Genomic DNA, 15,229 nt, shown 5'->3' on the forward strand with positions numbered 1-15,229 from the left:
TATTTTCTTGACTTTTTGAAAATATTTTTTAAGACATCTTGATTTTTATAACTTTTAACTTCTGAAAATTAATCTAGCATTGATTTGACCTATTTGCATAGCAGAGAAGGACTTCTTAGATGAGCTTTGACTTCTAAGTAGTACAGAATTGGCCCATAATTAAAATGGGGTAGGAATGCTTACCCAGTTTAAAACCAACCATCCAAAAACCGCCACAGCTTAAAGTCACATCAGAGGCTAGTCAGCATGATTAATGGTTGTATCTATACAGAAAGACTGATGTATTTTGGCCAGTCCCTGATAGCAGATGACAAATCTGAAAGGCCTGTTTGGCTAAGATTTCTATCATGATGAGTACCCAACAAAAGCTCATCATGCTAGAAGTCTTACCTGGAAGGCTGGGCTAACGAGGGATAATTTTGTGTTTTATCCAAGAGCAATTTCTCTGCCAAAAAAAAAAAAATAATCTATTTTTTTTGTACTTTTACCCTATTTATTTCAAAGTCAAGGGAGAACTTCCACCACTAAAATACAAAAAAAACTTGTAAGTACCAGCTGCTTTTTAATTTTAACCTAGATTTGTACAACCTGATTTTTAAGATCAAATTTAGTAGTTTGGCAGTAAGTAGGCAACTGACTTGCCAAATGTTAAATCCTTGCTTGTAAAATAAAGATATTTTGCTGCAATATGTGATTAAAACATTGGTCACAGTGGATTCTGGAGCACATGTTGCCAAAGACTGTATGATTTTGGTGTAGTGTCTTCTCGTGATGCCATCACAGCCAGAGTCACCATGAGACTAACAAAAAAGCTAGGACTGGCTATCTTGCTAATTCGAAAGCTTCAAGTATGACGTTTCTTGACATAGAGATCTCTGGTAGATAGCTTCTAATTCTGCATCATAACATAGGGTTGAAACATGATGAGTTTGCTAGTGCCTTTGGCAGCTTCTGGCCTTGTTAAGAGATTTTACAAAGGCAAATGCCTCCAGAAATTCTTTTGAGTTTTTGTTTTTCAGTGAATTAAAATGTTTCATTCCTTACATCTGCAGCCAATTAAGTTATGACAGCCAAGACTGCCATTTTCTCATCACTCCTGAGCTGTGGCCACCAACATATAAATATCTACAACATTATCAAAGGAAAAAAGTTTAGTTCATTTTATATCTGTACAATTGATGAAAGTCAAGTCTAGCCCATATGTTTATTGACTTACAAAGCTTCCTTGAGACTTGACTACATAGCAGTGATGTAGATCAGTTTTACTATGGTCAAACCAAAGGGTAAAACGTGCTTTCACTGTGTGTTTGATTAGTTCTTGTTGTGTTTTGAGATGGTGACCTCTGTCAAGTCAGACAAATAATGGCAGGCTGTTAATCATGTTAGAATGGGGCTGATAGGGGGAGGACGGCGAAAGTAAAGTGATGGGTTAATCTGGGACTGTTTCCCAAACTGCAGATGTAGGATTTAGGTGATTTCCACACAGTTCATTGTTGTGTGATTGTTTTGCCTACTCTGTGATGCTCACTGGGAAGTCTCATAGTCTGGATCAGGTTCAGACCTGAGTGCTGACAGTTTCCTGGTGTGCAACGTGGATGTTGATGGAGGTGATAGTAATGTGATTTTAGTTTAAAGCTGCTTTACTTTGAATCAGCTTCAGGCCAATGCTGGTTCCACCCCCCCCCAACCGAGGTGGTGTAGCTACTGATACCATGTAATCCTTCAGTGTAACATAATGGAAACAGGATGTAATTTACCTTAACGCCAAAAATGAGGTTATAGTAGAAGCTGGCTGTCTTTTAGCAAGATGTTGGTCTTGCAGAGAGAAATGTTGGTCACTTCAGCATATTTCTTCTGAATCCTTCCAAGATCAAAAGCCATGGGGAGCTGACTGTTTGTGTTCCATCAGGTGAAACGTAAAAATTCTGGATCCAAATATTCAGATATTGGGGAAATTGATTCCCAGTTTGTGTGCTTATTCTCACCACCACTCTGGGAGGCTGTTCTGTCGGGCTTCTCCCTTTCTTCTGAAGGAGGTTGGGATTTGTGCAGATGATGTTACTTAAAACCACAAGCGAGGCTCCTGTATTTCAGTGGCAGTAAAAGGGAAGCTGAAGTACACACTCCTCAGCTGGTCCCAGGAAAGCAGCAATTTACAAAGGGAGCCCTCAAAATGGGGACTAGACCTAGTGAGGGTGATGGTTGGTTTCAGCCACGGGCTATGTCCCAGTGACTCTGCACAGCTGATGTTTTAAGTGTTCTCATCCAGTTGCATTTATTCATCTTAAACTAGTGGTAACATCCATAGGGAGAGTGAGTTTCATGGTAGGTGCCAAAGACAGGGCATTTAATCATGTTTGTGAGGGTAGATGGAGAAACTATTTGTGCAAAAATACAAGTTAACTTGGTTATATTAAGATTTTCACAAGTGAGATGAGTTTATATATATTCCCCACTCTGTAGTCAAAAGACTGGTCTATGTCTATGAACTTGTGGCTGTAGAGAGTATTGGTGGCAGGTTGTTTCAAACTGATAGTATCTTTCACTGTTTGTAACATTCTTGAAGGCTGTTGAATGCATTAAGTAAATAATCACATCTTTCTACTTGTGAAAAGCTTTGTATGGAAAGCAGGACCTTATTAGATGGTGTGAACTAGAATATTTGCTTTGCAAGTCTCATGCAATCTGACTTGAAGACTTTTCCAAGATGTGTTAGTTGTCAGGTGGTTTATCTGGATTGATACCCTATCTTTTCTTTTCATCGGTGTGACCAGCTTCAGCTCTAAACAAACTTTTAGCCGCAGCAAAACAGTAGTTGTATTAGTGGTTCCCCTTCTTTTATGACTGGTGGAAATTGGGTAGTAGAGGAAGGGTCTACTGCTGTTAGGAAGTGTTAATGTTCTAGGTGGAGCAGCAGTAAGCAGAATGGTGCACTTGTGTAGGAGTCTGAACAGCAGCATAGGATATGCAATGGCAGTGGAAGGGAAAAACTGTTAGTCTGTATTTAAACTTGTCCTGGCAAACATTTGTTGACATAAACAGCTTCAGAAATGTTTGGGCCAACAGTAAATCGGGTCAGACAAAAGAATACCAGCCAACTGACACAGCAGTGCCTTTTCTGACTACGTGTATTGTGACCAGTCCTGACTTGGCAGGGAGGTTGATGGGCGCTGACAAGCTCAATGAGCAAATCTTATTTTGTTTTGCATGAACAGAATCCATAGCTGTAAGGTCATTATTGCTTGCTAATTTACTAAACAAAAGCTTCCTGTTGAGAAATACCTAAAATTAGAAAATAGGTAGTTTATGCTGTTTTTACGTTAAAGACGGATGAGTATGGTTATAAAATGTGATGACCAAAACCGTCGGGGAGTGGGATGCTGATCACAACAGTGTGTTATGGAGGTGGGTTGGCTAACACAGACAGGCTTCCCAGCTGCTTTGTTCTATCATTCTTGTGCCTTAGGTTTGTCAGCTTTGAGTATGTGCCTTTTCACCCTATTTTTCTTTCTACACTGCTGCTACAGAGTGTGCTTTGGTGTGGTTGCCTATACATTTTGGAAGAGCTTATTTTCAGCTAACGTAAATGACAGTTTAAACCCCAAGGAAAGAAGATTTGCAGATAGGCTACTAAGGGCTCTCCAAGCCTTTTTAAGTCTCAAGAGCTCTCTCTTTTTTTTTTCTTTTTTTTTTTTTTTCCTTTTGTTGGTTAGAGGGCTGACTGATTCTTCCAGGAGATTCCAGGAGACTGGTCACCAAAGGAAACAGCTGAACTCAGGTGCCTGGAGAGGTCCTCTGTGCTGCAGGATCACTGGCAGTCGCAGTCCTCTGGCCCCGAGTACTAGCTAGTCTTCTACAGTATTGCAATTCATGTTACTAAGCTTGAGAAAGATTTTAAAACTGATATAGCATCCATTGGTGGAGGAATTACCTGCTTGACTTAATGTAGATAAATGAATCTGTACAGTAAGACAAGGGAGAAAAGAAAAACTGAAAATAAATACTAATTTTTATGACTGCTTGAGTCTGATTGAATTGCTGGAGACATTTTCTGATGCATTCTTTTTGCTGAACCAGTATTTGCTCTACTGTTGTTTTGGTCTCTTAGCCACTTTTGGACTCCTCAGTAGTAAAACTGTTTCTGTTAATCTGCTGTATTTACACTGTTTTACTACCTGAAGTTTAAATAAACCTGTCCTGAAGAGGAAATCTGTTCTAGTGTCTGTTTGGTGAGGATCAGCTGCTGAAAATGCAGTGTGGTTGTGGTTCCTGACTTCTGCCCCCACCCCTCCCCAAGCACTACTTCTGTCACAGACTTCTTGTCTTCTGGAGGCACAGAAACAATGCTTCAGATATTTTGTAAACAAATAATACAGTGATGGAATACAAAGAAATCTCAGTTGGGTGTAGCCAGACCTTTACTTGTGAGAGTACAAATAATTAATCTCATGCTTGAATGCATTATTTTAGTGATAGTGTTCTCCTGGATAGCATGATAAACATCTAACTCAACTCAGCAGTTGTTTTCAACTTCTATTTCCCTTTGAAGCTTACTGCTGCTGTTTCAGACTTGAAGAGGCTTATGTCCCTTCAGTTGGGTGTTTTTTTTCTTCTCCTCCCCCTCCTGCTTGCTTCGCTTTTTCTCCCAACTGTGTTGGCCTAGTAAGATCTTAATACTAACGAACTGTTTTTTGGGATCTGATATGCTTTAATTTGTCTTCTGTATGATTTTTTTTTTTTTTTTCTTTGCCTTGACCTAAACTGTAAGGAACCTCAAGAGGCTGTTTTATCCTGTGATGACAAGCCTGTAGCTGTGGGTCACACTGAACTCCCCAGAATAATGCATGCAGTTATATGTCTGTGATGTACTCCCTGAGGACTCTCAAGCTGGGAGTAATCTGTCGACTTGTTTGGATGCTTTCCTGTGCATGGGTATTCGGGATCACATGGTTAAGAACCCTTTTCTCTCCAGCCACAAGTGGACATCTGTGTGTCAGAAGACAGGGACACCTTCACCTTGGCTAGGCAAGAGATGCGGTTGAGGGCAAAAGGTGCACTTGTGCAGACCAGCTGTAGTGAGCTGACCACAATACTCATGCCCTTCATGTGAGGACTGCATATAGTCTGGTTATACAGAGACAGCTGACGGGGAAGGTTTGTGTGTATAGCCTTCACATGCCTTCATAAAAGCTGATTTGCCCCCGTCCTGCCAATATAAATCATTAGTCCTGATGAGCGACTGTGGAATATTTGTCTGCCTCTGGAGGTTTGTAAGAAGAGATGAGACAGGACCTCCATAGACTTACCTCTTAAGTATTTCAAAACTTAAGTCTACACACTGGACTTGTTTCTTAATGGACTAATAGGAAGTATCTTTAACTATCTAATACAGTTTTCAGAAAATAACATGTTACCGTAATTTTCAGATGTATTTTCTGTGTTGTGTGATCCACTTTGGGTTTATGGGTGTCAGTACAGCTCTGCTGTCTTTGCTTTTCCCCATTGCTTTTGCCTGGAGCTGCCCGGTGCTCCCAACAGCGTTGATGGAGTACAGTTGAGGCTTTGATGGATTTCTCCAAGTCTTACAAGGTGACAGCATCTGTACTGACTTAAACTAAAGCTGTGTCTAGCTCAGTGTCTGAACTCCAATGATTGCCAAAAGTAACTAACTAGAGAAAAGTGAAAATGCTGTTGGACGTATCCTCCGAACCCTTTCTGCTTAGTGGGGAGTTCTTGAGCTGTTGCAGGTTACATTGTTTGTTTGACTACCATGCTTAGTAGTTTTGTAGACTAAAAAGGGAAGTCGCTGAGTGGAAAGAAGTTGTGGAGGCAGGTTCAAAAGGAATTAAATGAATTCAAAGACGGCAGGTGTGTGAGCAGTTACTAAAGTGCATAGGAACAGCTGTGGTGCAGCAGCTGTGGGTGCTGGGGGTCTAGACTGCAGAAAGTGGCCAGTCTTGTCTAGTCTCCTAAGCAGCGTTGCCCACTTGTAAGTAATGTAAGTAAATGTAAGGCACAGGCTAGTTGGACCCATGGCCTGACCTGGTAAGGCATTTATTGTCTCATTAGTAACACACAGGGAAACTTAGAATTTGTCCAGTCTCTCCTTGTTTCTATGTAAACTTCTTGTGTCGATGCTGTGTTTTGGCAAGAAATTCCACAGGTCTCTTACATGAGGAATCACCCTTTTCTCTTGCAAATCTGGCTCCTCCTTCCCTTGTTTAATCATCTGAGGTGTGTTATATTCAACTGAAACACATTGGTAAGCGATTGCTTGTACCCGCTACTTTGATTCTTTTCAAGTATTTTCATATCCCCTATAAATCGCCTCTTATCCAAGGTCTCGTCTTCTGTATCATTGTTTGCATGGAAACTGCTTCAAATCTGGATTACTTTCCCAATTAAGTTCCAAAGTCTTATAACATGGCTTTAGCTCGATCTGTTTGTTGTGTACTATCTGTGCTGTGAATATGTATGTACTGAATCATACCCACATTTAGTACCAGCCTAATGACACTTTTTTTTGCCTTTGCTGTGTTTGAGTCTCAGTTAAAAACCATTATGCATGTAAATGAAGATAAAGCCACAACTGTGTTCCTTTAATAAATCACGTAGAGCTTTCTTAATTTACTGCTGTGTAAGATGTGTTTTCCTAGACTTCCATGTGTCCTGTTACAGATAGCACTTCCTACCTCCCCTCCAGCAGGAAAAAAACACACAAAGTTCCCATGAATGGTAGATAAAGTTTTTGCCTTAGTCTACTTCCTGAGTCAGGGTTTATCCTTTGACCGTGTATAAGCCAGTCTGAGTTGAAAAAAATCTCCTGATATTTGACATCTAGGGAGATAAAGCCTGAAGTACACTGGTCCTTGGAAGGTTTGCTTTTGCACTTGATATAATTGTATTCATTTGTATGTAGTGCCCCCACCTTACCCACCTAACACATGTACCGATGTGTCATGTTGTACTTTGTTGACTCTTCAGAAAAATTCAGGTGCCTCTAGCCTAAATATGAAGTCTTGTAGTCAGAACAAAATGGGTCAGATTTGAAGCTGTTCTGAGTAACACTGCATCAATTTGCACTGTACTGTAACTGTCTGTATTGACCTGTTATCGTGGCCACAGACAACACAGAATTGCCATTCCTTTTTGCTCAGTGGGGAAGTGAGTCAGCTTGTATTAGATCCTCTTTTTCTTTTTCATAAGCTAGACTTTCCTGAATTTGAAAGCTTTTTACCACAACTTGCAACGCAGCACTCTAGTGCATGTGAAACTTTTAATTCCGTGCACCAGCACCTCTCCTGTAACAGAACGGAAGAGGTTGTGGTTTAACCTGTGCCACATATGCAACAAGAACTATTTTTTAAAAAAATAAGTAGGGGGGTGGGACTTAAGGGCACATAGCAAAAGAGCATATGCTGTAAAAACCATTGCCCTATAAGTGTGCTTGTTAGAGAATTTTTCTGATTAGGCCAGTTCCACAAATAATTCAGGTGTTCAACTCCTTTATCGTGACTGACATACTTAAAGACAGACCTTTGTAGATCTAGGCTTATATACTAAAAATGCTCTAAGATTTGACTGACACTTGAGTTAAAAGCTAGCCAACATTTTCCAAAAATACTTGTTTAATTCTGTGAATATACAGAATTAGTGTAGAATTTGTATCAGGTGAAGAAATACCTAATGAGCAATCCCAACCATCTTTTGTTGTTGTTCTTTTTTAATATATGTGACTATCAAAATGTTGGCTGATGAAATGACATGAGAAAAAGATGGTTTAATTCAGAAACCTTAGGGTATTGGTGTAGAGTCCTTTGGGGTTTAAGTACACTTGCTTGACTTTTGGAGAGAAATGAGTTTATATGCAAACAGCATACAACACTGCAAGTAAACTGGCAAATGCTACTATAGCTTTTTATTTTTCACAATTTCTTTTTTCTAAGCAGGCCCAGCTTCTACATGACCTAGGCTTCAGTGCAGCTGAATACCATCAAAGTGGTTTGTAATGTGATTGGGCATTAATTTACTGTTTTAACGTAGTTTCTCATTTACTTTTTTCAGAAAATCAAGACGGCCTGCATCAGGTAGTACATGAACGCCTGGGGGAGTTGCTACGTGTTTTAAAAGCAGTGATAAATAAACATCAGACTCTAAACTCAGTGGATATTCTTAGTGCTGCAGGAACAGTTATTGCAAAAGTGAAAGGTAAGGAATTAGTTCCTTTGATATTCTTGGAAAATTGTAATTAGTGACTTGATTGACTCTGGCTTGGACTTACAGATAGGATTCCATGTATACAGAAGAAACAGGATTTTTTTTTTAATAGTACCATAACACTTGTTTAAAAATACTTTCTCCAAGTGAAAAGTGGTAATAAATGGCTTGTTCTCCTGTTGATGTAGTAAAATCCTGCTTATAGGAAGCTAGCTGCAAGCCCACACCAAATTCCAAAAGCACAAAAGCCTTTAGTCTTGAGCTTTTTTTTACCTGTGTATAGCAGAATAACAAACCTCACATTTATCCACTTAGAGATTTGCCAAAAATCTCTGCTTAATTCTGTGAATTTGTAGGGATGGTGTTGTATTTATATCAAGTGAAGAAGTAATCTGAATGGCCTAACAGTTATAAATTTCACAAATAATCACAAGCATGGTAAAGGTGTCAATGTCAACACCAACAAAAAAAAAAGCTGCATAGGCATAAATGTTAATACTTTCTGTTGCTAGCCTTTGCTGCTGCAGTTCTCTGCATGCCGGATGAATGCAAATGGTGAAGCACACAATTGCTTCAACCCCATAAACTGTAGCTGTTTCTTCTCTGTGTAGCCTCTCCCTACTCTGGAATAAGTCCAGTATACTACTGTGGAACCAGTACAGTTTCGTCTATATGGTATGTCTGTACCACTTGCCTCTGTTAAATCATGTAGAACATATTCCTTCAGAGATGCATAATTTAGTTTTCCCCCCATGTTTCCTAATAATCTTATATGTCAGAACATATACTGCTGATTCAGTAAAGTAGGAGTATCATTTAAAATGCTAATGTGTTTAGCTGCCTAATTCCTATACACCTTAGATGGTTCCAAGCTTCTTATGGATTCTTCCTATTAATACATAGTTTTGCCAGTTTGATCTTGGCAGGTACTGGCAGCCCACTTGGCATTTTCTCCTTGCTACATGTAGACTTTCCTATAGATCTGTCCCAGGTATTTGAAATTATCACGGAATTATAACCCTGCAACTTCTGAACTTCCTTCAGAGAATTCTATGTAACAGTAGAAACACAGAGGATATCCCTGAGAAGCTGCTGTTTGTCTTGTTGGTCTCAGGAATAGTTAAGTACACATGTAAAATAATAATCAGATACTTACACTAGAGAACAGGTTGAATGTTTAGTGAACCTAATTCTACATTCACCTTAAACAAGCTGTTCCCATGCTTAAGTGCTATGGCAAGATTACTGTGTGTCTTCTACCCTCCCATAATTTCAGTGGATGCAGGTCAATGCTCAACTGTTTGCTCTTTAATTTAAGAAATGCGGAGAACTGACTTAAGATAAGCAGGTATATCGGATTACATCAACCTTTGTTAAATGATGTTTCCAAAAACTACTGCAATAACACCTATCCTGTCTGGACTACATGGTTTATCAAAGGGGTTTTTGATATGCAGTGCCCCAAACTGATCACTGCCTATACTGTCCAAGTTTACCGTTACAGACTAGAGCAGTAGAATTACTGGTAACGTTGGTGATTGATTCCGTAATTATGTTAGCCTTTTTGTCAATGTTTGTGTTCAATTTAAAGTCCATGATAAGTCCAAGGTCACTTTCTGTAGTTGTGGTGCTGTACTAGTTTTCCAGATCTAGACTTAGGTGTTCTCCCGCCTACCCTCCTGCTTCTGAAGAGGAGAATTAAGTATTTTGTTGAATTACAGAATCTATTCTTACAGAGTACTTGCAGGCTTCTGATTTTGGTGCCGTACATATGTTATTTTTTCTTTTCTTGGTGCACACTGTTCCATTGTACATTTTCTGTATCACTGAACCCTGAGCAGGTGCACCAGTGTTTCATGCATTTTCTTATATACTTCTGTTTCTGTCTGGTTTGATGGGTACCTGTTTTTTGAATAGTTGGTTTAGGATTCATTCATGTCTCTTGATAGTGAGCAGAAGAAAAAACTTTAGAACTAAGATTTTTTTGGCAATGCAGATACTCACACATATTTGGGTAGCTAAAAAGTATGTGTGAGTATCTGCATTGCCAAAAGAAGTTAGTACTTAAAAAAAAAAAAAGGAAGATTGTAGTTCATATAATTAATATGTGCACACTTGAAATAAACTAACACACTTACTGTTAATATATTTGGTTTATGAGGAGCTACAGTTGTGGAGGGATTGCGTTATTTTCTATGTGGAAAGGAAAATTAGGAAAGCACTGTGTATATTGTATAACTACAGAATTTTGAAAGTGACTCCACTCTTTATTGCTCTAAGAATGCAACTTGAAGCAAAAGCGGTACAGTTGTGTCTTCCAATTTTCTGTCAAATGTGCTCAAGTGGGTCAAGTTGTAAGACTGTACTTTAGGTACATCTGAAAAGTCTCTGTTCAGCCATGACTCACTTGAATGATCTTAAATCTTAATGATGAGAAACCTCTCAAAGAAAAAAGGCGCGGGGAGTGGATTTTGTCATGGTAACAGTCTTTGTCCTTGTGCTGGAATTGAGCTCAAATTTTGACTTCCCTCCCCCCCCCCCCCCCCTTGGTTATGTTACTCTGAATAATTTTCTCATTGGTAATGGTTTGACATTACTGAAAATCCAGTTTTAGGACTCCTGCTACAGGATCCAAAGTTCAGTAATGGTATGATGCACAGTGCTGATCTGATACAAATGTGTTCTTCCAGTTTGAATAAGTAAATAAGAAGTGTTTTCTAATGGAATAGAAGATTATGGCATGCAATTGCTGTTCACAACATTTTCGCTAATTTCTCGCTGAGGATTCATCTGTCTCATAAGCAGCATATGTTCTGGACCTAGAACGGAAAGGCTGGCGTGAACTGTCTGGTTGTTCTTTGGCTAAAGCAAACACTAACTTGCTCTGTGGCAAAGCGTTGTTCCTGTGATCCAGTGCCGCATGACCTGGCCTTGCGGAGTTCCCGAGTTAATTGCAAGGAAAGGGAGCTCCAGCTCACTCTAAAGGTGGTGGTCTCGGTTAGTCCTGCCTCAATATTTGTAGCCTTTGATACAAACAAGTACTTTTAATTGAAGACGGTAATTCCTGTCAGTGTTTCCTCAGTCATGTATTCCTCATGTGTCTGGAGATGGAAATGGGGAGTTACAGGGGGAGTTACAGGGCTGCAGCTCTTTCCGTCTGGTACTTCAGCCCTGCTTTTCTGAGAACAGCAAAACCTTTGCTGTATGCAGACAGCCTACCTCCCCCCAGTGTGATCTGTGATAAATGCAAAGGTAGTTTGTCTTCAGAATCTGTTTGGTTTTTATAGCTGGTTTTTGTTTGATGATCACACTGCTCTGTGTTTGTATTCAATCTGAAGTGTATGACTGCTGGAACTGAGGAAGCTGAAGCAGAAATACAGCATGTTGTGGGTGAATCGTAAGCATATTGGGCCTCAAGTTTGCTTACAGTGGCCTGTCAGTAACACATGTGTTCACAGGTTTTCAGCTGTGGTTATTTCACTAGAAGTAACGTAACTTTTGAATAAACAGGAAGCTACAAGAATGTGAGAAGCTGGTAGGACAGAACCGGTATCCTTTTGCCTCTGTCTTCCCAGGCTGTGTTAATGTGACATTATGAAAGAAGTTCATGTGACTCATCTGTTTCTTGTCATTGGAGGATAGAACTATAAAAAGATGTGGAAGCAGTTTGTATCTGTAGTCAGATTTATGACTAGGAGGATGATTAACGTGGCACGGAAAATTTCTGATGTTTATTTAGGAGAGGATGAAATAGAAACAAGCTGGGATTTACGTGTGATTTACCCACACACACCCCCCATCAGAAATAGAAGCATAACTGGCTTAAGTTCTAGAACGACCTTTTTGAATCTTTGCATAATGCCAAGGTTTCAAATCTAGTTTATATTTGGAACTTCATATTAGGGGCACATGGTTACTTTAATAAATTACTACCTTAGCACTTAATAACTTTGGAACCAGTGACTGTCGGTGACTCTGGCTTGCGAAGTATTCTCATGAGTATGACAAGTTGCACTGTGATTTAAACTTAATGTCCAGTGCAGATAGACCACCCCCTTTAAAATACTGCAATTGGGAGTATTTTGAATGCTAACAAAAATTGTTTGTGCTCCCTCTCAAGCCTCTCAGTCATTTCTCAGGTTCTTCAGTGGGAATGATATAAATCTGGTTGTAGTTCTGCTTTGGATACCTAATGGTTTTCCTTTTGGACAGATTGAAGGAAATAGTAGGTATAGCATGTTATCTTCATCTTGCTACAGAGAGTGATGTTTTGCAGAACAAATAATGCAGACTTCTACCATTTGAGGCTGCAGGAAAACATAGCAGAGAGGGATGGACAGGGGACCTTGAGATCTCTGGTTATGTCTTGGACATAACGTGGTTCACCAGGCCTGTTCGCTTGTACTCTGCTACTTGTATGTGCTTACTCGAGTGCTTCGTGAAGGCTGTCTTTTAAATGACACCTGACTTGATATGGAAGAATTGAGACTTGCTGAAGCATCTTGCCTGGAACCTGTTTAGGCTCCTATTTTTGGAAGTCAGTTTCCAGTCTGGCATGCCATTGTACACATAGTTGTTATTCTTCTACTTGGTGTCTTTAAGTAGTTGATGGCCCTAGACTACATGGTTCTCCTGATCCCGTGCTAAATTCAAGTTTACACTGTTTTTTTTCTCTAAACTGTATGACTTAACTGAATCACTGGAACGAACGTAGATTCCTAGTAAAGCTGAAACCTGCACTTGCCTTGTAGAAATTCCCTTTTTAGGTACTTTTTTTTTTTACTAATAGTTCTGCATCAAAGTTAATATCTCTATCAAGGTGAAGTAATTTCAGCTCTGCTGTATCTGTGATGTAAATTCAGAGCAAAATTTATGGATGGGAGTAGGAAACAGACTTCCAGCTGAAGTTTGGAAGGCCGACAGACTTGGTAGTAAGTACAGGCTGGTGAAATTACACAGCATAGAAAACTAAAAGTAGAACAATGGGGCCTCGACAGCCTGCTGACCCTCTCCAGCTGTCTTTTTCTTTTGTCTTTTTCCAGTCTGCATACTACTTTTTAAGTTCCCCCCCACCCCCATATATATATTTTTTTTTTTTTTTTTGAAGATGATGAGAGGTTATAACAAGAAGTATTACAAGTCTGTCTTTGGAGAGAAGGGAGTGTGTTTTGGTCTTGGTTGGCTGCTTTTTCTTTGGGTGAGTGGTGTTTTTATTTTTTAATAAAAAATAAAATAAAAAATAAAAATTTCTTGAAAGCATTGTTAGGAGTTTAAGGACAGAAAATTGGTTAGAGTGGTCTTCAGGTCCAACAAGTCAACCAGTTGCTTACTGCTTAAAAGTCAGCTAGTAAAATATGGATTGAAGATGTATTCCTGTCTAAGGAAATAGGTGGTGGTGTTACCAGGTATGTCTGTTAGACTCAAGAAAATAAGAAAATTGACCTGCAAAGAGTAAATTCTGTAAGCTGGTGTAGTTTAGACTTGTCCAGGCCCTGCAGTTTGCTTTGCTGCTGCCAGTCCTGCACATGTCTATAGGGAAGGAGGAAGCAAGCAAACTTTTGCAGATGCTGTCGTGGCTGTGACCCCTAGGTTTCCTGGGCTCTGCTGTCTTGATTTGACTGGAAGGAGGTAAGACCATCACAGAAACTTGTGTGCTGTGGTCACTGTGAGGTGTCTAAGCATTATGTTTTAAAAGCCCTGGTTGCACTTGAGTCTTGACAGCTGACAGCCTCTTCATCGTAGTTTCAGAAGCCTTGCTCGAATGTCATTAGGTGCTGCTTCAGCTTCTGGAATTCTGGCTTCCAAAATTTCCATGGCTGTTGCTGGTTCCCCAGGCTGTTCTGTGCTTGTTTCAGAAAGCTTTTGGTGGCTTGACCCAAGAGTTGAAACTTCGCAGTGTCTTGCAGCATTTTTATGAGGTTGCCAAACCCAGCTCAGTTTGAAGACAACTTTGCTAACTTCAGAAGTATAGATCCACTTTAATGCAAGCTAGGCTTGCGTTTCAAGTACTGGATTCTGGTTTTTAATGTATTGCTACCATATGATTTTTTTAAAGTTCATTATGTGCCCCCTGAAGCCTTATGTGAAAGCATTAAGTTTTATACTTGCTTTGAAATCTGTAGAGCTATAGATAGATAGCTGTCATTTCCAGACATGGAAAGATTACTATAGTTCATTGTTGTCAGTAGCTATTGTGTGCAGTCAGGATGTCCTGGGGAAAGAGTGCATGGTTTAAAGTTGATGTTAAGTACATCAGCATTCCAGTGGTAGTAGGCTACAAGAAAGCTGTTTGTATTCCACTGACTTAGTGAGAGCTTGGACTAACCTTTTTTGGGAGAAGTGGTAATTGAGAAAAATTTCAGATCAGTTATTCCATTTGTGATGGATCCTGAGAAGAAAGGGTTTCTCTGGTATATAAAGTGTAAAGCTTAACAAAACTCTTCCTGGAACAGGAAGACAGAGTGAAACAGGCAGCATTTCTTTAGGAAGAGGCTATCTAAATTAATGTCTCAGGAGCAAAGCGAAAGAAGCTCTTTCTCTGAAGACACTGCAGCTAATGGATATACGAATGTTTCAGCGGTAAGTGCTTTTATATAGACAGTTTTTGTTTGTTGCTTTTAATTTGGAAACAGTTTGTGTTTCACGCCAGCACCCAAATGATTTTTCCAGTCATTAGTGGCTGATAATCAATAGATCTCATATAACTGCTGTTGCTTAATGGTTTGGAATGCAAAGTTTAGATTTATAAGCAACATTATCTCTGGAAAGCTGAAGTTTTCAACTAACCCAAATTTAAAAAAATAAAGAAATCAGTGGTATTAACAAAGTTGTCAAAAAAGTTACCGTCTGTGGAGCTTTATTGAGTCTCATTTCAAACAAAGCTGCCAGAGGCATTTTTTTATGTAATTATGAAGTGTAGAAGAATGAAGAGGTAGGAGAAGCCTTAATTTAGCCGTGAACTGTGGCAACAGTGACTTAATATTTTTGCGATATGTGTGGGTTTTTTGTTGGT

The 15,229-nt window shown here is 39.5% G+C and overlaps 1 protein-coding gene across 4 annotated transcripts in view; it reads left to right on the top strand.

Annotated features, from left to right (window-relative positions):
* Positions 1-15,229, top strand: part of ARHGAP29 (Rho GTPase activating protein 29) — a 53,440-nt gene that overhangs the window by 16,820 nt on the left and 21,391 nt on the right. For 2 of the 4 annotated variants that reach the window (XM_055724872.1, XM_055724873.1), the window contains exon 3: positions 8,044-8,208. In XM_055724872.1, the coding sequence (XP_055580847.1) occupies positions 8,044-8,208 (165 nt within the window). Of the gene's footprint in view, positions 1-8,043; positions 8,209-14,449; positions 14,797-15,229 lie in introns of those variants that run through there. The other 2 variants (XM_055724874.1, XM_027814391.2) reach the window with 2 other exon arrangements.

This window comes from Falco cherrug, chromosome 12 (assembly GCF_023634085.1).
Source record: "Falco cherrug isolate bFalChe1 chromosome 12, bFalChe1.pri, whole genome shotgun sequence".
NCBI classification, from domain to species: Eukaryota; Metazoa; Chordata; class Aves; order Falconiformes; family Falconidae; genus Falco; species Falco cherrug.